General features: G+C 33.7%; 2 protein-coding genes across 4 annotated transcripts in view; one reads left to right on the top strand and one right to left on the bottom strand.

Annotated features, from left to right (window-relative positions):
* Positions 1-8,348, top strand: part of MARCHF1 (membrane associated ring-CH-type finger 1) — a 1,059,500-nt gene extending 1,051,152 nt beyond the window's left edge. For all 3 annotated transcript variants that reach the window (XM_051967077.1, XM_051967076.1, XM_051967075.1), the window contains one exon: positions 4,163-8,348. In XM_051967077.1, coding sequence (XP_051823037.1) covers positions 4,163-4,461 — 299 coding nt within the window. In that variant the 3' untranslated portion in view covers positions 4,462-8,348. The remainder of the gene's footprint in view (positions 1-4,162) is intronic.
* Positions 8,349-9,018: 670 nt separating this feature from the next.
* TMA16 (translation machinery associated 16 homolog) overlaps positions 9,019-23,112 on the bottom strand; it is a 78,906-nt gene continuing 64,812 nt past the window's right edge. The window contains exons 6-7 of the mRNA XM_051967078.1: positions 14,364-14,406; positions 9,019-10,458 (exon numbers count right to left, since the gene is read on the bottom strand). Coding sequence (XP_051823038.1) covers positions 10,272-10,458; positions 14,364-14,406 — 230 coding nt within the window. The 3' untranslated portion in view covers positions 9,019-10,271. The remainder of the gene's footprint in view (positions 10,459-14,363; positions 14,407-23,112) is intronic.

Genomic DNA, 23,112 nt, shown 5'->3' with positions numbered 1-23,112 from the left:
CAAAACTATGTAAATTTAGAAAGTCATTTCTGGTATATGATTGAATTTTTTTGTTTGTTTTAGTTCCAAATTAAAATGGATCTATTTATCATCCCTGACACAGATGCAATCTATAGTCATCTATTTCTTGGAATTTATTGATAGGGATTAGACTTTGTACAACTGTAAAGTTTTTAGAGCTAATTAATGACACCTTTTCTAGAATTTCATGGCTCACATCTATTCAATGAGAACATAATAAAGTAAAAAATGCAATGCCATCGTAATGTAGCCACTTCATTATTCTGACATTGGCACCAAGGAATAGTGGGTTATTATCACTACCACCTTGCAATTATAGAGTGTTTTCAACTTGCAAAATGTTTTTTTTGCTTCATAACACAATATGGATTACTTAGCTCTATCTAACTGATTAAGAAGCCAAGGGGGTGGGAGGAGGAGCATGTTTGAGGTCTGAAACAGGCAAAAACAATTAGCAAATCCATTCATTTGGATCTTGTTTATAAAAGTATTAAAAGGCAGCAGTAGAAAGCCAAGCAGTATAGATTTGAGGAAGTTAGGAAACCTGAGTTGTATCTCTATCTAGTCTTGCCCTAAATTAGCTCTGAGATGTAGGTTCTCAGTTCATTTGTATCCTCACTTCCTATTACAAACCTCATAAGACTTATTTTGAATGCCAAGGATCCCCACTCCCCCCACCTCTACCACAACCTTTATTTCTCCTGGATCTGCTCCTCATCTTCAGCATGACTTCCAATCCTTGGACCTCCTCCTGTTCTCTCAAGTAGTTTCTCTGGTGCTAGTCTTATTTCCTTTTATTCATACTCAGAATGATTCTTTTCAACGATGAACACTACTTCATCTTTTCCCCTGGCCAATTCTCAGCCTATGCTTTTTGTCATTATTAATTTCAAGCCAGAACTTCCAAAACCATGTTATGATGCCTCACCTGGCTCCACGAATATACATCAACCTAACTTCTGATTGACTATAAAATGGGGTACAGTGACACTTCTAAGGTTATGTTCAAGAATTGAATGCTATATATACCCACTTCTCTCTCTAACTGATCTCCATTGTATTATACTGAAAAAAGATATATCCCTCTGGAACCAACTCCTTTTCTTCTAAATTCTCAAAACTTTAATGTATTCATCCATCCTTTCGAAATGAAAGGATGCAAAGTGATCTTTGCTAATATTAACTTAACCAACAAGCTATTTGTTAAACTCTTACTTTTACACAAGAAAAAAAAAAAGAACAAAAACAGTGGAAGGAACTCACATTCTAATTCTAGCATGGGAGAGTTTGGAAATAATATATGTACAAAATGCATAAAGAATAAACTCTTAGTTGTCCAATTTGATAGTGTTTTGTCGGTTCTCATTCTTATGTACACATCTGCTATATCTGACACTGCTGACCAGCCTCTTCCTTAATTCTTTCTTCTATGGATCTTCTTCTAATTCTCCCCTCTAAACTTCTCTCAAGTTTCCTTTACTAGTTCATGGCCTCCATAATATCCTTAAAAAGCTCTTCTCTTCTCTTTACATTCTCTCTTAGTGATCTCATCAGTTTCCTTGATGAGAAAGACTCACAGATCTTTGTATCTTGCCCCAGTCTCTTGCATGCACTTCAAACTGGGCATTTTAAACTAGATCCTCTGAAGACCCGACATGTCCAAACCACAGCATTATTCCCAACAATTCACTACATATATGCAGATCCTTCTCTGTACTCTCCTAGCTGCCAATTTAGTTCAGGCCGTCATTACCATCACCTAAAGATCTAGTTATCATCTACATAAATCTTGCAGAGATGCCTCTATACTCAATGATCTTAGAATGCTACAAATTATTGCCTTATGTGATTTGTTGATATTATCACCAGAGAAAATTAAATAACCCATCTTGTTACTGTTTCAACTTCTCAAATTTCAATAATACTAAGATGTTAATAGTCTCTGCATGAATTGGAAACTCAGATTAGTTACATTTCTTTAATTTTATCAAGAAATGGGCTTCCTATTAGGTACTTTTCAGGCAGTTGCCCTTCCCTTCCAAAATCTGACTGCTGGACAAGTATTAAAACAATTGTTATATGTAGATGATGTTTGTACATCTTAAGTATAGTCAGACCTTTGATTAATGAATTTTGTCTATTTTTCATACTTCCTAGATATTAGTCTGTGGTTCATTTGGATCAATGAAAAAAAGTACTTGGCTCCCAACATCCTTCAAAGTAGGCAGTTCAGATATCATCCCTAAAGACAAGTAAACCTAAGATCAGAAGTTATGGACTCAAACAGAAAGCTTAAATGCCTGAGGACCAATTTCAACACACCCTCAAGTTCAGCAAGTCCACTAAGCCCTATACCCTTTTAGAAAAAAATAATTTATCTTCTTAAACAGTTTAGTGGTCATAGTATTTTGGGAGAAAAAAACACAAATGAATAAAAATGTAAACGGTACTTGTCCCTGTCCTTAAAGATGTAAGTGAAATTTCTTGTCCTCTATGGAAATCAAAAGCATTCCCTCTCCTATTTGATCCTGAAAGAACTTTGATCCTAGAGTCTTTATACTCTTATGTGTTTGTTTTAATTTAATTCATTTTTATTTGGTCATGTACCATCTCTAGTCCTCAGCACATTAGTATATTACACAGACTAAGTGCTTAATTGTTGTTTATTATGTGAATATTGAATAAAAATTACAATCTTAAAAGTTCTGTGGTTCTGAATTATCTATGATTCTGCTCTATTATTAGCATTGCCACAAAAGTAGTGGAACTACTACTCCTGTCTCTGGTATACTAAGATTCTAGGTCAGTAGGTCAACTCCAAATCAGTTTCATTCATCTACACCCAGAGAAAAACTAAAGTTGGAGGGACGGAAGGGTGGCAGCATTCTACATCCAGTGAATCTGAATCAAATGATAACATAAACAAGATCTGGATTTCTATGAGTATTTTCAACCACCTATACCTCCAGACTTTTAAGTCCACTTATATACAAGAGTCATGGATACAAAAAGGGCACAACAGACAATTCTTGCCTGCCAGGAGCTTCCTCACAAGATTTCTGTGACATTGAACTCTTCTGATTTCCTTAGATGCCAGACCACTTTTTCTTAGTCTCTTTTGCTTGATCAGGGTCAATGTGTACACCAAAGACTCCATCCTGGGTTCTTTCCTTTCCCTTGTTGAATTCCAAAATTCTTATGGATTCAACTATCATCTCTATCCAACCCTCATCTCTTTCCTGAGTTCTTGTCTGACACAAAATGTCCACTGGACACTTGACATGTATACATCAGAACCATTTAAGTCACCAACCCCTCTTCTTCACTTTCTCCTTTGCCTACCGAAGACACTTCGATCGTTTCAGTCACCCGAGTTTTCTTATCCCTCTATGTTTGGAATCCCCTCCTCATTTGTCTCATTTTCTGTGTTCCCTCTCTCCAATTCATCCTCACACACTTGACTAATTGATACAGTACAAGTGTGATCATGACACTCTCCTGCTCAACAAATTTCAGTAGTTCTCTACTACTTATGGGATAAAATGCATATTATTATATTTGGCATTTAAAGCCCACCACAATCTAGCTTATCTTTTTTTTCCAGGTTAATTTAAACTTTATTTCCTTCATATACTTCATATTTTAACCAAACTGCCCTACTTGTTCTCCACATGTAACACTCCCATTTCTTGCTTCTGTACCCATGAATGGACTATTCTCTCCTTATTTATTATTATTATTATTTCCATTTCTTTGATTCCCTAGCTCCTTTTGAGGCTGTGCTTAGGTATCACCTCCTACACAAAATCCTTCTATATCAAATTCTTTCTCATCCAGTTGTTAGCACTTCCCCCTCCAAAAATTATTTTGTATTTACTCACCTGGGTGCATGCTGTATGTATTCAGTAAAATATAAGCACTTTCATTTTGGACTGTTATAGATCACTAACAAGACTTCCCAACATCAGTGATAGGTGAAAATGATCAAAGATGCACATATGGGTATTCTGAATCAAAAGGTACTTTGTCTTGCTAATATTAGTCACATCTAGCCAATACCAGCGTATTTGTTCAGCCTTTCTCAGTTAGGAAAGATGATTTGAATTACACAGAGACTAATTTTTTTTTTCCTACTTTAAAGGTGTCCTTGAATGGCCATTCTGGACAAAACTGGTTGTGGTAGCCATTGGCTTCACAGGAGGCCTCGTCTTCATGTATGTGCAGTGCAAAGTCTATGTGCAGCTGTGGCGCAGGTTGAAAGCCTACAACCGTGTGATCTTTGTGCAGAACTGCCCTGATACTGCCAAAAAGCTGGAGAAGAACCTCCCCTGTCACGTGAACACAGACATCAAGGATGCTGTAGTGGTGCCTGTGTCACAAACAGGTACAAATGTACTGCTGACCACAGAGAGTGGAACCCCAGAAGTCATACCGGTCTGATAGAACCAGCTGACCTTGTTTCACCAGAATCTGAAAAGTTTTCCAGCCCTCAGTGACTCGAGAGCAGAAGTGATTTTGCATTGTTTCCCCATCCCAACCCTAGCTAACTACTCCTTACTTTCCTTCCAACAAAAGAAAAGAAAGCTGCATCAGATGAAATAAGCAAATGATCAGGTTCCCACAAAGCTGGGCCTAGAGTGGGATGTGGACACGTATGTATAAAGTCCTTTCTGAAAGACTCTTTGTGACAAGGTATGCTTTTTAATACAAACATCAAGAAGCTAACTGGAAATTCATCACTGGTCACCATAACAAGAGGAAAGTGGGGGAAGGATAAAAACTTGAATTTCAATGTGTATTATTATTTCTAGGGTTTTTTCTGACAAAGATTTCATCTTCATACTGACGGGGAATAGCAAATACATCTGGCTTAAAATCCTTAAAAGTTGCTTGCATTAGTCCTAAATCAAATCAGGAACAGACTTTAAACAGGATGGGCTATGTGATTTCTAACGTCCCTTCCATTAGTAAAATTCTATAATTCTATAAAGGATGCATATTTTTCTGAGACTTCACACTTTGACGGTAAATAGATTTTTACAGCTACCCTGGAGCCTGATTGTTTTGACAGCTGCATGAGTTAGAAATAGATGCAATACACATTCAATTGTGTATGATGAAACATTTTTGGGATGATATTCAACAAATATTTATGAAGAACAGAGTTTTGAAATATTTTTTTTGTTTTATCTTTCATGCAAATGCCAACCAAAATTCAAGCCAACTTCTTGGTCCTGTGTTTTCTCTGCAGTCACCAAAACAGAGATGACCATGCCTTGGATTTTAATACAGTGTCTGAATTTTTTTTAGAACAGAAGCTTCACTGTTTATTGTATTAAAAGGATTCACAAGAGTATGATTCTTACAAAGCATTAAATTTAGTTCAATCCAAGCCTTGCTTGAATGGTTAAAGAAAGTACAATCCTTCAACAGGTTATAAACAAAATGCAAGCTACAATATTATATAAAATGACAGAAATAATCAGCCTCTGCTTCTCCAAAGCTTCTGGGAGTGGAAAATCCAATTTAAAGTTGCTTTTGGTTCTACAACTAAAAGCCTAATATTATAAAGTTTTATACAGCCTATCAAGTAGCACCCAGACAAGTTGTTAGGACGGTGATGACAGAGCATCTAACCTTTTAAAAGACCAGTGTCTCTGCTCTGTTGATTTTGGTGAATCCCACTCTCAAAAAATGGAGCTCTGTAGGCTTGGCAGCTCAATTGTTATTGATACTCTTTGCATATTCATGTAAAACTAAAGTGTGAATGACATTGCGGTGAACTAGATTATTGATCACAGGTGTAATGGTGTGCTCAAAGAAAGATGTCCCACATAAAAAAGGAAAAAAAAGAGGTTTGTGATTTGCTTCTGTTAATTGTCATATTTATTATTGTGGCAAGACAGCCATAGTGGCCATAAGAACCAGTGCATGGTTTGCACAAGTCTGGTTATCACACTGATGCAATTTGTAATTACCCGAATCTCTTCTATGTTCTTGTGGTTCATGGATTTTGTCATAGGAAGAAGAAAACAAAATCCCTTCCAGGGAGGAGATGGACTATGTTAACTGCTAGTAGCTGTCTCCAGAATCTAAACGATCCCAATTCCTAGAAGTACTAAGTATGATGAACAATTTGTTGGGTTTTTTGTTTTTTTAATGTATTCATGTATATACACAGCAGCAAAACGTAATGGTTTTCTGATTGTCATAGGACCAAGTCTGTATAAATCATTGCTCTGCAAAGTGGTGTGGAGGGTATGAGATGAGGAAGCAAGCAGATAAAATAATATGGGTGGAAATGAAATGCACCAACTATGCATAGACACAGGCATGATCAGTTGTATTTTTTAAAAACCTGGGCCTTTAAAGAACTAAAATCTTGTAATTAAGTTACTCTAAAATTTTTCATCCAAAGCTTTAAGGTGAATCCATGACTTTTAACACTAGCTTTGAGAAGCTTAACGATGGGTTTCACACAAAAGTATTAATCTTGCTTCAATTTTCTAACTCATTTTCTGGGCTTTATATAAAACAGTCCAGTTTGTCCACATAGATTAGCAATGATAAAAGGCATTTTCAGAGAAATATTTCATCTGAAAAACATTTTGAATATCACTGTTTTCACCTAGAGGGCACAGATTATTTCTATAATAACCACCCCAAACAAAATTAAAGCAATCTCTTTACAAAGATAGCCATCACAGCCATATGCACAATCCAAACCACCATAAGATGAGGCAGTAAAATAAGGCCTCATGGATTCAAGGTTATGCTTAATGCTTTAAAAAAAAAAAAAAAAAAAAAAAAAATTCCCAATGGGGTGGAGGGCACTGAGTATTTTTAATAGGAAAAATATGACAGGTTAACAAAATAGGATTTAAGGTTACTGTACCAAGAAAACATAGCACAAAAGGTGGTAACCTTAATGTTTTGTTCTGTAGTTTCTCTCTATGCAGTACTTTCATTAACCCCCAAAACATTTTTGATTCAGATTCCTTGTGCAATTATCACACAGTGTCTAATTATCTTTCAGTCCGAAAGAACTACACAAATTAAGCATCTAGTATTAAAGGTTTATTCTTTTGTACAGTAATGATGCATATAGACCTTCCAATGGAGGGTCCTACTCTTTTCTGTATTTGATAGTTGTTTTTGAACTCATGAATTGCTGCTCTAGAGACTGAAAATAATGTTGCCAAAAAAAAAAAAAATTCCCTAGAAAAGAGCATTAAATTTTTTTTTCATATATTTATATAGATAGATATAAAGTAAAATGGAACTAAAATTAAATAACCAGCTATCAGCTCTCATTCAAAACTTTGATTCTTTTCAGTTGGGGAAATAGTCATTTTGGGTCTTATTAATAGTGTAAGCCCACAGAATTTTACCACTAAAGTATTATGCATATCATGGAAAAATTAAATGGATGGCCCTTTCCCTTCTATTGAGATTGTGGATCATGAGTTTAATAACATGAATAAACCTCCAAAAAAACAGAGCCTAAAAGTTAATTCATCCAATGTAACAGAAAAATACAAGAGTAGGAGAAGGGGGGAGAAGATGACTAGGAGAGCAGGAAAAATAGAGGGAAAAAGATGAAGGCTGCTGAAGAATAGAATGAGTTATCTTTAAAAGAAGGCTCCAGAATTAATTCAGTCTAAACTGCACTTTACATAGCTACCTTCTGCAAACATTTGTGATTTTTTTTATTATTTTCTTTTTCTTTCTTTCTTTCTTTCTTTTTTTGCAAAAGGTGCCTTAAGTACCTACAATTGTCTATATTTTGTTTGGGAAAATGAGCTCACTGCAATGAGAAAAATATTAGGGGAAAGTAACACTGACTTAGAAACTATGGATTATTTCAGTTGTCTGTATTGACATGAATTTTATTTTTCCTTGATTCTCTGCAAAGATTTTTGGGGAGAAATGGACCTTTTAATTTTTTTAAAAAACTCGGATTCTTCAGGGGTTGCAGTTTAACCAAGAAGGGTGAAAGCAGTTTTATTCATTTCTTAAATCAGCCCAATGGTGCTATTTCACATACCCACCAAGCTGAATGGAAGTACTGTTATTTTGGGCTACAGTGTTTCCTCCACATCTGAAGAAAGCCCATTCTGAAAGTGAACACTGCACTTACACAAATAAAAGAATATTCTGGTTGTGTGCAATTCTTGAGATTGGGCATTTGTGTTACTTTGGTTTTACCCAGTTATCTTGCATAAACAATTAGATGTTTTGTGAACTAACGTGTACTAAGTAAGAAAATGAAGGACAAGAAAATATCTGTGGAAGAAAGTTTGTATATTAAAAAAAAGTGACCTGAATCTTTGAAGTTCTCTTTATTTTTTTTAATCTAATTTAATCAAATTTGTTTGTTCCCATTTCTATGGGTTCTTACCTGAAACATTTCAGCATTCTTCAGGTTTCTCTCAGTTGAACATTGGTTTCCAGGGAAAGAAGAGTGTGAAAAGGAGGAAAAACACTATATCAATTAGTATATAAAGAGAAGGGAGAGGGGAATCTGGAGAAAGTTCATAGCCTAAAACACTTAAAATTAAATATACAATTTCAGTGATAAAAGTACTTTTCGACACCTGAAAGTTTATTCCCCCCCCCCCCAAAAAAAAAAAAGTTTCTGCATTTAGGAAAAGCATGCTCAACTAATCTAAAAAAATTAAAATGTTATGTAAAATAAGCATGCCATTCAAACTGCACCAGTTAAGTCTCTATTAGTACTAGAGAAGATTAATGTTTTCTCACAAAGGGTAGATTTAGTTTACAGACTAGAGACAAAAAGCATGGAAAAAAAAGACACTTCCCATTCATTCCTAATGAAGATGGAGAAACTATGATCAGTTACTACAAGGCTCATTTTGATAATACAAAGTTTCCATTGACTTGGAAAATTTGAAATGTTTATGCAATAATATAATCATTCCTTTAACTTAAGTTAATGAAATAAGAATGGACTGTACCACAAAGAACAAAAGGACCTGCAATATAAAAATAAATTTTATTTTTAGCCATCATAAGGGATGTATTTTAAACATTAACAAAAAGAAATCTCTCAACCTGTTTTTTCCCTGAACAATTTACTTATATTACAAATGAAATAAATGTACATTTCTAAGTAATAACACTAAATAACCTCATTTTCCCAGCAAATGTCTATATTTCTCTTAATTCTGAAGGAAGTCATACTGTCAATTTATTCCATCTCTTAGAAGAAAATACTTATCTATATATTCTTTCCATTTTTTAAGACTGCTGTTGCTATGGAAAGATCTATCATACTTCATGATGGGAAATCAGGAAAATCACAAACCAGCCAGAAAATGCAACCCTAATTCATTTATGCCCCATTTATAAAACAGATTAATTTAGCAAGAGGGGGAATTAATATAAAAAGACACTAGTGGTTCTTATTAATTTTTTCACTTTCTTTGGTTGTGAAAGCAAAATTAATATGTCAGTGATGAATGTTTTCTTTCTACACAGCATATTTCTTTTTACTTCTAATAAAAGGAGAGGGTGGTATAATGATGAAAGGGTTCAGTTTGTCATGACTAGAGTGAAATGCTACTCCGGGCTTCTAAAGTACACATATACACATCAAGGAAACAAGTTTTTACACCTAACCAAAAAATGTGAGAAAGAGCCTCACTTCAAGAATAATTTTTAGAAACTATCATGATAAAAAGGAATGGGTTTCATTGTGCTAAGCTAGAAGGCAGAAACAGAATCAGAAGTAATGGGAGTAAAAGATGAAGCCTGATATAAGGAAAGATTTCCTCAACAATGAAAGCTAAGGTTATGTGGATCAAGCTTATTCTCAAAACAACTGAATCACTAGAGTTCTTTGGCAAGAGAATTGGTGACCAATTAAAGGGACGTTGTAGAAGACATTCCAAAATAGTAAGAGTATAAGACAAAAGAACCTGGAGGTCTTTTCCACTTCTGATATTCTAAATGACAAAAAAGTAGAGACTTGATATGCCAATTCCTTTTTCCTTATCCTGATACATTCAAGTAAGAGTCAGTAGGAGGCAATTCTTTTCTTGCTAATTTAAAATAATCACTCTTTTTCAAATATGACCTAACATATTCTTTTAAAAACAGCACAACAAATATTACTTTACAGGCCAAAATAGGAGAGATTCTATAAATCTGTATGAACATAATATTTACCAGCAATGTTTAAGAGTACTTTAATGTAATTATTTCTTGTTCAATCAGATCAATTAGAATTAGGCCACCTCAAGCATTTCCTCATCAGTGTCATCTGATTCATCTTGGCTTTGGCTGTCTATTTCCTCCAAGTCTACCTCTGTAGGCACAATATCTTTCTTCTTATCCTTGTTGGAAATTCCATCATTAGCACAAAATTTTCTCATCTTAATATTTGGCAGCTTCTTCAGATCACCATCCCATTCCCTAGATGAAAGAGTACAGAGAAAACAGAAAATAATCAATATTTGCAAATGTGAAAATACCACAAAGAAAAATATAAGTGTATACTGAAGAATAGCAATTCCCCCAAAACAGAGTAGTTTCTATCCTTTTGAATTTTCTCCTTCATATAGGTTAGGACAGCTGTAATACCAACACTTGGCTATATCATTTTACCAGCAGCAGGGTAGAAAAGCATCAGGGAGGATACCCAGCTGGCCTTGTCTTCTCTGTTCTGTCATAATCAAAGCATTCTCCCACCTCCCCCAGGGTTTTGTGGACTAAGGCATCTACAAAAGGACACAAGTTGAAATCAGTGATTCTAAATATATGGAAAGAAGACATTCTAAGTCCCCTAACTATATAAACTCTAAATATAATGCTGCTATGTTCATTTACAGAAGCCTATCTATGTATTCCCCACTACTGTGTTTAATAAAATACTTCTCTTGAAACTTGAAAACAGCAAAAATAACTTAAGTTGGAAAAAAAGAGAAGACTCATATAGCATGCAACCTAGTGTAATCTCACTAATTGGAAATTCTGAACACTAGCTGCTAAGACTCATAAGTGAGGAGAGAATATGTTCTTTCTTATCATGGAAAGCTGCCCACAAAAAATCATATGGGTAGCAGAAAGAACACACAGTATGAAGGATAAGTAACAATTTTGCTAGAATGCAGTATGTGTGAAATATGAAAGTCAGTTTATAAAGATAGATTGGAGCCAGATTGAGAAAGGCTTTAAATGCTAGAGTGATCATTGAAATTTTATCCAACACCATGATGTTTTGCAAGGGCGAATGTTGAAAACTATCTTTTCATGTATTTTTTTGGGGAAAAAAGTATTAAAGAGAATTTTAGCCAACAGAATGTCACATCACCAAGTAGGAAAGTAACATAGGTCAGACCTTTTAAGAAAACGTAGAAAACAAACTCTTTCAATAATATTGTGTCCTAAATATAACACAGTTTACAATACTGTTAGTGAACTTATCAACAATGGTTGTTGTACCATTAGTATTTATATACTTGTACAATACATGTTAGAATTTATATTCAATATATGTGTTTCCATTGGAAGAGATGTTTTTGTTTTCAGCAATTAGTGGAGCAACAAACCTGTGTTTAATAAATAATTTTCATGTTTAATCTCAGTATGGGAACACAGATTTAGAATTAGAAGAGACCTGAGAAATTAGTAGAGCTAACCCCTTTACAGATGAGGAAACTGAGTCTTAGATTAAATAATTTGGTAAAAAAAAATTAAATAAACTGACGAGTTCACACAGCTTCATAAAAATCTTAAGCCCCAAATCTTCCCAATTATACAATGTTATAATTTCTCTCAACACAACCATTTAAAAAAAAAAAAACCATTTAAAAAAAAACACAACATTTTAAAAAAATGTCAATCAATTGCTCTAACTGTATTTCTCTTTAACTTCCCCAATCAAAGTAACTTTCTCTGGCCACTGTCCCATTATATATATTGATTTTCTCTATTAGAATGTAAACTCATAGAGGACAGAGATTGTCTCACTTCTTATATTTTTATTCCCAGCCCTCCACAATTTCTGGCATAGGTTCACAGTTATAATTTTAGATAGCCAGATGTATGCATGTGGAGATAGAGAGAAAGAATACTAACTTTTTCATACCCTTTGTCTGAGCTCCATGACTACTCAAAGGGTTTTAAATGAGAAAGTCAGCAAACTCATTTCCTTCAGATCAGATGAGAGAACCACCAGACCTTATCATTCATCTTGCCACTCTCTCCTAAGATTTTCTAGACTTTGGTATCTATTGTTTCATCTGGCAATGACATTACTTCTACTAATTGTCATCCAATCCACTATTAGGTTTTTCTATAAACCCTGCAGTTCAATATTCACATGTCTTAGCTAATTTGAGTATGAACTCTCTCCTTAAGAGCAAAAACTACATAGCTTTTTCTGTTTGTATCCTTAACACTTACCACAATGCTTAGCACATAATAAATGTTTATTTTTCAATCATTCATATGCTAAACATTCAGGAAACATAGGGGGTTTTTTGTGTGTGAGTTATAATAAGTTTTCAAAAGCTCTATGAGAATTGACTGAGATTCTACAATGTTGGAAAGACTTCAATTATATATAATTTCAGCAGCAGACCAAGACTATTTTCTAAAGACCACACTAACTATCCTTGTGATGTGCAGATAAAGACTACAACATGTTAGGTACATCTTATTTCAGTTATAAAAAGATACAAAAAAGAACACCATACATTGGGCCACATATGTATAGTTTACACTATACATCCCTGGAAGAAACCTCCAAATCAATGAGACCATTTGAGATCTCGTTTGAGACTAAACTCTGAAGTTTCTAACAACTTTACCAGTAGTCCACTGCTCTAGCAGATTCTACAAAGTTGGAACGGATTTGAATATGGGCCCAGTGACAGAAGATATGCTTTCTGTGTAAGGACAAGCCAATCTAATTACAGAGAAGATCATCACTGAAGACTCTTGAAGATTCATGGGGTGATAGATATATGAGCTACAGCAATTCACAAAACTCTCATCTAAGGCACAGAACAGTTGTATCTGAGATAGAGGAAAAATAATCCAAACAAATTAAATACGAGAACTATCCAAGAAGGTCTCGAGAGGTCTTTTCATCTCTAAATCTGATTCTAAGTATGTGAAAAAGTATCATAAGAAAGGAGAATGAGACATGTTCTGCTTGATTCCATGAGGTAGGGATACTAGAAATAACTGCTAAAAGTACAGGGCTTTCCAAAAGTGAAAAGAACGGGCTATCTTAGAAGTAATATCTGTCCCACCATCCCCAGATGCCTGAAGTCTTCAAAGCACAGGATGGATGACAACTTTTCAAATATGACTACTGAATCTAGAGTCAGATAACATGTAAATGCCGCCTTACTAGCTGAGTGAATGCAAGGCAAGTGACACAGATTCTGCAGCCCTTCTCAGCTGTAGATCTGTGATCTTATGACCAGAGGAATTTTTAAAAATCATTATTAGTCAAACAGTTTAAAATGCTATAAAACAGTTTTGATACTAGGAAATTCAGCTAGCTAAATGTTGGGAGAATGGGGTGGCAGGGTATCATCAAGTAGCATTAATTTATGCCTTAATTAATATGGAACTTCAGACCTACTGATTTTTAATAATAAAATAACAGCATGCATTCTGGATCTATGCCAGAGATAAAACAATGAATGGAACATTCTTCGACTGTAATTCTTACAAGAATGTAATTCATTTTCAAAAAGCTTGAACAACTGAAATATATAAATTTCTTAAAAAAAAAAAAAAAGGAACCCTTTGAATAGTTGCCTCATTGCTGACAATTTATCAATTTTCTATAGCAATCAATCTTTAGGATTTGTTTTTCCTAGTACAACCATTTATTCAGTGATAAGATTCTAAAATCATGAAGAAACATTACAAAGAGAACTATGATAAAGATGACACTCAAAAATTCTGGGAATTTGAATTTAATTTAATTTACCAATTCTGTCCCAATTTATAATGATAATATAAGAATAAAATTTATATAATTCATAAACTCAAAAAATGATATGTAAATGTCAGTTACTATTGTCTTCTTATAAAATAGGGAACTTTGACATCAAGAGCTGCCCGCTGACTACCTTGACATAATTCATAAGGTAGTTTCAATGTTACAATTTAAAAAGCAAAAAGACTTCTGGGAAATTTTAAAATAATTTTCTACTTAACATTTTCCTCCTTAAATGGGATGATAAAGCTTTTTGTTATTGTTGTTGTGCAAGGTCCCTTTTCAAAGGAAATTAAATTCTTTTTCTTAATTATGTACTGGGGAAAAGTTACATTAAAGATGTAGTAGGCACACTTACCTGAAAGTTCTCAGATGTTTTGCATTCACAATGTCAGGAATTTCTGAAAAGAGGAACATAATTTACATACATTATACAAAATGTTCTAAAACATACATTTCAGCATTTCTCCATTAACAGAACACACTGATCATCAGAACAAAATAGAAAAAAACTTGTAAATAATTTTGACGTGGAAATGAATTTACCTTCAATTCAAAAGGGCTTTTGTTATTATTTAAGCAAAAAAAAAAGAACAAACTGTAGGCACTAAATTAACCAAATGTAATGTATCAAGGTAAATTATAAATGATTATCATGAAAAGAACAAGTCCTGGAAAAGTGAACAAAACCATTTCCCAAATTATCTAATTATAATAACATTGTAATTATTAAAGTATAAATTAAACAAAAACTCCTCTACATGGATACAAACTAAGTAATTTAGCCAATTCTACTTACCAATCTTTATAAAAAGCCAAATACTTGTTTTACTTTTCATCATTATAGTAAGTTTTTCAAATATACTATTTAAAACAAAAATTAAAAAACATGGTTCTTCTAATTATAATTTAAGCAGCAAGCATTAAAGCCAAGATTCAGTGTCATCACCAGAATTTGCATTATTTCTAATATTTTTTATCTTAAATCTCTTGAATGATGGAAACTATTTGTTGCTTAAAATATGTAAAAACCTATAATTTCAAAGCACAGTTAAGAATAGGATAGAAAATCTGCATGTGCATCTGTACATACACACACACATACACACACACATAACACACATACCTCAGAAGCCAAATAATTTACCATCAATCTTTTGCACTCATCAATTACAGCAGGTTAAATCCAATCTTTCTTTTCTTTTTGTAAAACACATACACAGGATTGATAGCAAAAATTAGCCTAGCAAGCACCTTTTATGGGCAACATTCTGTTAGGTAGTAAAAGACGTATAAAGATAAATTATTGCCTCTGCCCTCCAGAAGTTCACATAAGCTGGAAGTTTACAAGGGTAAGTCAATGTAAGAAGGGTCTTTCATATAATATCTATTATCATTCCCCAAAAGCATCAGATCAGTGCAGCATCAGACTTTGCACCCTTTTTGATGAATGAAGAAACAAGCTGAGAGCTAATAATTGATATGCTCAATAGTGGGAGGACTTAGAGTCAAGCTCAGATCTTTTTACTATATTCTTTCTACCTCTGTACAATATCTTCGAGGCATCTATGAATAAATGCAAGAAGGAGGAGAACTACAAAAAGAACAGGAACAAGAAGAACAAAAAGAATGAGAAAAACAAAAACAAGAAGAACAAAAAGAATGAGAAAAACAAGAACAAAAACAACAAGAACAACATGAAAAACAAGAAGTTGGAGTGACTTCTGTGATCCCTTCCAGCTTAAAATCTATAAGAACAAATGATAATGAATTAGAAAGAGGAAGACTCACATGAATACAAGGAATGAAAATCTTATTATTACAGTTCTGATTGAAACAAAATATGGACAATTCAAACAGAAATGGCATAAAACCTTCATTTTTAAGTATAAAAGTATAACCCATTATTTATTTTTAATTTAAATTTGATTGAATTCAAAAACAGTTGTTATGTACCTATGCTATGTATCAAGCACTGAGATTCCTGGACATTAAACTTATAATCGAGTAGGGGAATCAACATGTGCAAAGATAACTAGATTTTGAAAAATGATATATGAATGTTATGAAATATTATTAGTTCTATAAGAAAGGACCAGCAGGATGATTTCAGAAAAGTCTGGAGACTTACGCAAATTGATGCCAAGTAAAGTGAGTAGAACCAAGAGAACATTGTTCACAGCAACAAGATTACATAATGATCAATTCTGATGGATGTGGCTCTTTTTATCTATCTATCTATCTATTTGCTTACTTATTTATTTGCTGAGGCACTTGGGGTTAAGTGACTTGCCCAGGGTCACACAGCTAGGAAGTGTTAAGTGTCTGAGGCCAGATTTGTACTCGAGTCCTCCTGACTTCAGGGCTGGTGCTCTATCTACTGCACCACCTAGCATGTTTAATATATATTTAATTGCCATCTAGGGGAAGGAGTGAGGAGAAAAGGGAGAAAATTTGAAATATAAAGTTTTGCAAGGATTAAAGTTTAAAACTATGCATATGTTTTAAAAATAAAAAGCTTTAAAAATAAATAAATAAAAAGTTGAAAGATCATTGGAATAAGAAAAAAAAAAGATTTTGAAAAGCTTAACACATGAGCTGAATCCTAAAAATATCTAGGATCTTCAAGAAATGAAGCCTCAGTCTCTTCATCTATAAAACTCAGATATTAAAAATACCTACCTCCCAGGGTGGTTGTTCAGATAAAATGCGATAACATTTTCAACGCAATTTATAAACTTTAAAGTACTTCATAAATATTAGTTACTATTATTAATTACTATTACTATTATATACTGTCTTTAATCACTCTTAGAAAGTCACCTAAGGATCCTGGGTACACTACAAATTTGTCATTTAATCTCAAATGAACTTTGACTGAAACACTGTAGGCCTTTATGTCTTCCTTCAATCCCACATAGCAGCTGTTTCAAAATTTTTTCTTCTCTTTTCAAGCTCTCTTAGATTACCATTTCCCTTTCTGTTATTAGGAAAAGAATCCTCCCTACTATTGGTAAGAATTCTATTCTGAACCTCTCACTACAAGATCTCAAGTTATACTAGCAGTAATCATCAAGAATAGTAGATTTGGTACTGGTTAAAAAATAGAGATCAGTTAGTAGAATGGATCAAGTATATTACATATCAAAAAGGGTTATATAATGTTCAATAAATGCAGATTCCAAGTACTGGGGTAAGGAATCAATATTCAACAAAACTGCTAGAAAAGCAGCTTGGCAGAAATTAGGGTTAGATCAACACCTCATACCATATAACAAGATAATATAGAAACTGACACATAATTTGGACATTAGGGGTGATTTGACAAATTAGAAACCCAAGGAAGAAATTACCTCTCAGATCTATGTATAGGGACCATGTTCCTGTGACCATATAAGGAACAGGAATATTACACGAAGTAAAATGAACAATTTCAATTACACCAAATTTAAATATAAATAAAACTGACAGCTAAAAATTGAAAGTAAAACAAGTAATTTGAAAGAATTTTTGCAGTGAATTCTCTCTTAAAAATGTTTCACATGCAAGATATTTAAGGAATATCCACTCAAATGGATAAGAGCTACTCTTCAATTGATAAATGATAAAAGGATATAAACAGACATTTCTCCAAGAACGAAATTCAAGCTATCAATAACTATACCAAAAAAAAGTCTTCCAAATCACTAATTAGAGAAACGTCAATTGAAGTAGAGGTTACACATATTAGCAGAGAACCACCCCACCCCCCCCCCCCACCAAAAAAAAAAAAAAAAAAAAAGAAAAGAAAAGGAAAACAATGAACATTTTCTCTGGGAAAACAGACACATTAATGCACCACTGATGCAGCTGTGAATTGATCCAGTTATTCTAAAAAGCAATTTGGAACAATGCTTACAAAGTCATTAAATTGTGATTCTGATCCAGCTATACAACAGCAAAGCCTATATATCAAGAGATCAAAGTTAAAAAAAAAAAAGTCTCATACATACAAAAATATTTACACTAGTTGTTTTAGCAACAGCAAAGGACAGAAAACTAAAATGTTGTCTATGTATTGAAGAACAGCTAAACAAATTATGGTATATGAATGTAATTATGCAAGTGACAAAATAGCTTCAGAGAAAACTAGAAGTACCTGAAGGAAATGAGGTAGAACAATTTATACCATTACAGCATTCTTTTTTTTTTTTTTTTTTTTTTTAAATAACTTTTTATTGATAGAACTCATGCCAGGGTAATTTTTTACAACATTATCCCTTGCATTCACTTCTGTTCCGATTTTTCCCCTCCCTCCCTCCACCCCCTTCCCCAGATGGCAAGCAATCCTTTACATGTTGAATAGGTTACAGTATATCCTGGATACAATATACGTGTGCAGAACTGAACAGTTTTCTTGTTGCACAGGGAGAATTGAATTCAGAAGGTATAAATAATCCGGGAAGAAAAACAAAAATGCAAGCAGTTTATATTCATCTCCCAGTATTCTTTCTTTGGGTGTAGCTGCTTCTGCCCATCTTTGATCAATTGAAACTGAGTTAGGTCTCTTTATCGAAGAGATCCACTTCCATCAGAATACATCCTGAAACAGTGTCATTGTTGAGGTATATAATGATCTCCTGGTTCTGCTCATTTCACTTAGCATCAGTTCATGTAAGTCTCTCCAAGCCTCTCTGTATTCATCCTGCTGGTCATTCCTTACAGAACAATAATATTCCATTACGTTCATATACCACCATTTACTCAACCATTCTCCAATTAAGGGGCATCCATTCATTTTCCAGCTTCTAGCCACTACAAACAGGGCTGCCACAAACATTTTGGCACATAACAGGTCCCTTTCCTTTCTTTAGTATCTCTTTGGGGTATAAGCCCAGTAGAAGCACTGCTGGTTCAAAGGGTATGCACAGTTTGATAACTTTTTGAGCGTAGTTCCAAATTGCTCTCCAGAATGGCTGGATGTGTTCACAATTCCACCAACAATGTATCAGTGTCTCTGTTTTCCCACATCCCCTCCAACATTCCACATTGTCTTTCCCTGTCATTCTAGCCAATCTGACAGGTGTGTAGTGGTATCTCAGAGTTGTCTTAATTTGCATTTCTCTGATTAATAATGATTTGGAGCATATTTTCATATGTCTATAAATAGTTTCAATTTCTTCGTCTGAGAATTGTCTGTTCATATCCTTTGACCATTTATCAATTGGAGAATGGTTTGATTTCTTATAAATTAGAGTCAATTCTCTATATATTTTAGAAATGAGGCCTTTATCAGAACCTTTGATTGTAAAAATGTTTTCCCAGTTTGTTTCCCTTCTAATCTTGTCTGCATTTGTTTTGTTCGTACAGAAACTTTTCAATTTGATATAATCAAAATTTTCTATTTTGTGGTCAATAGTGATCTCTAGTTCTTCTTTGATCGTAAATTCCTCCCTCTTCCACAGGTCTGAGAGGTAAACTATTTTATGCTCTTCCAATTTATTTATAATCTCATTCTTTATGCCTAGGTCATGAACCCATTTTGACCTTATCTTGGTGTATGGTGTTAAGTGTGGGTCAATGTCTAGTTTCTGCCATGCTAATTTCCAATTTTCCCAGCAATTTTTGTCAAATAGTGCATACTTATCCCAGAAACTGTGGTCTTTGGGTTTGTCAAACACTATATTATTAAAGTTATTAGCTGTTTTGTCCTTTGAACCTAATCTATTCCATTGATCAACTAGTCTATTTCTTAGCCAATACCAAATGGTTTTGGTAACCGCTGCTTTTAATATAATTTTAGATCTGGTACAGCTAGGCCACCTTCATTTGATTTTTTTTTCATTAATTCCCTTGAAATTCTTGACCGTTTGTTTTTCCATATGAACTTTGTTGTTATTTTTTCTAGTTCATCAAAGTAGTTTTTTGGAAGTCTAATTGGTATAGTGCTAAATAAATAGATTAATTTAGGTAGTATTGTCATCTTTATTATATTTGCTCGACCAATCCAAGAGCATTTAATATTTTTCCAGTTGGTTAGATCAGACTTAATTTGTGTGGAAAGTGTTTTGTAGTTTTGCTCATAAAGTTTCTGATTTTCCCTTGGCAGATAGATTCCTAAATATTTTATACAATCAGTAGTTACTTTAAATGGAATTTCTTTTTGTAACTCTAACTGTTGGGTTTTGTTAGTGATATATAAGAATGCTGATGACTTATGTGGGTTTATTTTATACCCTACAATTTTGCTGAAGGTGTGGATTGTTTCTAATAACTTTTTAGCAGAGTCTCTGGGGTTCTCTAAGTATACCATCATATCATCAGCTAAGAGTGATAATTTGGTTTCCTCATTGACTATTCTTATTCCTTTAATCTCTTTCTCAACTCTTATTGCCAAAGCTAGCATTTCTAATACAATATTAAATAGTAACGGTGATAGTGGGCAACCTTGTTTCACTCCTGATTTTATTGGGAATGGTTGTAGTTTGTCCCCGTTACATATGATGCTTACTGTTGGTTTTAAATAGCTGCTACTGATTATTTTAAGGAAAAGTCCATTTATTCCTATACTCTCAAGAGTTTTTAATAGGAATGGATGTTGGATTTTATCAAATGCTTTTTCTGCATCTATTGAGATGATCATATAGTTTTTATTAATTTGATTATTAATATGGCCAATTATACTGATAGTTTTCCTAATATTGAACCAGCCCTGCATTCCTGGTACAAATCCTACTTGATCGTGGTCCATTACAACATTCTAAAGACAACTCTAGAACTCTAATGAATGCAATGACCAACTTTGAGTCCATAATATTATTGATGATGAGGCTTGCTGATTTCCTCTTGACAGAGAGAATGGCCTTAATAAACAGCATCAGAAATACATTTTAGAATACAATCAAGGTGGGAATTTGTTCTGCATAATAAAACATCTGTCATAAGGTCTTTCTTGGCAAAAAGAGAAAAATAAAGCCCTTATAACAGATATATTTAGTCACACAGCACAAATTGCCTTCATGAGACCTCACTTCCCATTCACTTTCCAGTTCCATGTGATCTAGCATTCAAGCCCACCACTATACTGACCTTATCAACTTTTCAACTTTAAATCCCAAAGCTTTTTCTCCATCTGCCTCATACCTGACCAATCTGAAAGTTCTGACAGTGTCAGCCATGCCTTCTCCTCAATCTCTCCTCTCTTGATGACACAGATCTCTCCAGGTTCTACATGAATTATACTCCTCTTTATCCTTTTCTGAGTTTTTTCAAACCCTTGGTTCTTATTGTCATTCGCACTTTCCTGTAGCTAATCTCTCTATGCTAACGCTCTCATACAAAAATCTTTAGTGACTCCCAATGATCTCTAGAACAAAATACAAATTCTTCAGACTGGCTTTTATAAGAGGGATTGCCCTCAGTCTTTCCTGATTCATTTCCTAAGATTCTCTTATGATAAAGAGAAACTGATATAAATGCTATTCCCCAAACTCTGTACGCCATAGCCCTTCCCTATTATTATTATTATTATTTTTACAGTCTATCTCCCTATGTTCACAATGAGCTCTTTTTTTGCTTCCTTCAACCTAGGATAAAAAAAATAACATGGATTAATTGTGAATTGAATTTAGATAGCATTTGTTAAGCATCCACTGTAAGCCAATATAGGATTTACTGGAGATTCAAGGATAAACATGAAAACTTCCAGGAGATGTAAGCTTCTTGAGTTCATAGTTTCATTTTCTATCTGTATCCTCTTGAAATCCCAAAGTAACTTCTTAATACTAAGTGCTTAACAAATGCTACCTGAATTCAATTAAAACGAATTTAAGTTCCTTTCCAGGCCCCAATCAATTATTGTGTTATCTGTAGTTCCTGGTTACCATCTTTCTAAAATTATATGAAATGAACAGAACAACTGACCTGGAATCAGGAAAATGTGATATTAAATTCAGCTTCTGATACTTACTAGCTATGTGACCTTGGGCATAGCACAACCTCTTTCTGCCTCAGTTTCCTCATCCATATAATGGGGAGAATAATCCTACCTACCTCCTAGGGTGGGTGTGAGGATCAAAGAAAAGAATAATTGCAAAGTGCTTATCTCCAATGCCTGGCACAAAGTACTATGTATTGTTAGCTCCTATTATGATGGGCCTGGTAATAGTGTGGACTGGCTCATGAGAACTACCTGTTAAATTTCAGGAATTTTAAGAGCCAGTTGTAAAACAATACTATTATTAAAAAATTACATTTACTTACAATTCAATATTTTTTTCCTTTTTTTATTAAAGCTTTTTATTTATAAAACATATGCATGGGTAAATTTTCAACATTAACCCTTGCAAAACCTTGTGTTCCAAATTTTCCTTTCCTCCTTCCTACTCCCTCCCTTAGATGGCAGATAATCCAAAACATGTTAAATATGTTAAAATACATGTTAAATCCAATATATGTATAAATATTTATACAATTATCTTGCTGCACAAGAAAAATTGGATCAAGAAAGAAAAAAAATTGAGAAAGAAAACAAAATGCAAGCAAACAACAAAGAAAGAGTAAAAATGTTATGTTATGGTCCATACTCAGTTCCCACAGTGTAGATGGGTGTAGATGGGTATAGATGGCTCTCTTCGTCACAAGATTATTGGAAGTGATCTGACTCATCTCATTGTTGGAAAAAGCCATGTCCATCAGAACAATTAAATAATGTTAAAAATAAAGGCAATAAATATTGAAAAGTCCTCACTTCCTATTTATATTGTTTCATTATTATTTATGTTGCGTTTATTTATACCTATTGATTTGAGGAAGCGATTACTACACGACAGTGTTCATCTCTTCCCAACTCTGCAGTTAGTAATATTACCCTGGAAAGTTGAAATTGACCATAGTGGGAGTATTTATTCCATGAAAATCAGCAAATGATATAAATTAGGGCTTAATTTGTTATTTTGTTGATCATTTAAACTTAAGAAAATAACATGCAGATTAAAACTTAAAAGCAGGTCATGTAAGCAGTCCTCAATTGTGAATAGAATAGAAAACATGAATTTCAAGTTAAAGATCTATCAGACAAATTTAAAGACATTCCACTTAAGGAAAATAATAAATCTAATGCTCTTGCT

Source organism: Antechinus flavipes, chromosome 6, assembly GCF_016432865.1.
Source record: "Antechinus flavipes isolate AdamAnt ecotype Samford, QLD, Australia chromosome 6, AdamAnt_v2, whole genome shotgun sequence".
Lineage (NCBI taxonomy): Eukaryota > Metazoa > Chordata > Mammalia > Dasyuromorphia > Dasyuridae > Antechinus > Antechinus flavipes.
Note: the sequence above shows the minus strand (reverse complement) of the source record. Positions and strands in the feature narration are given on the sequence as shown.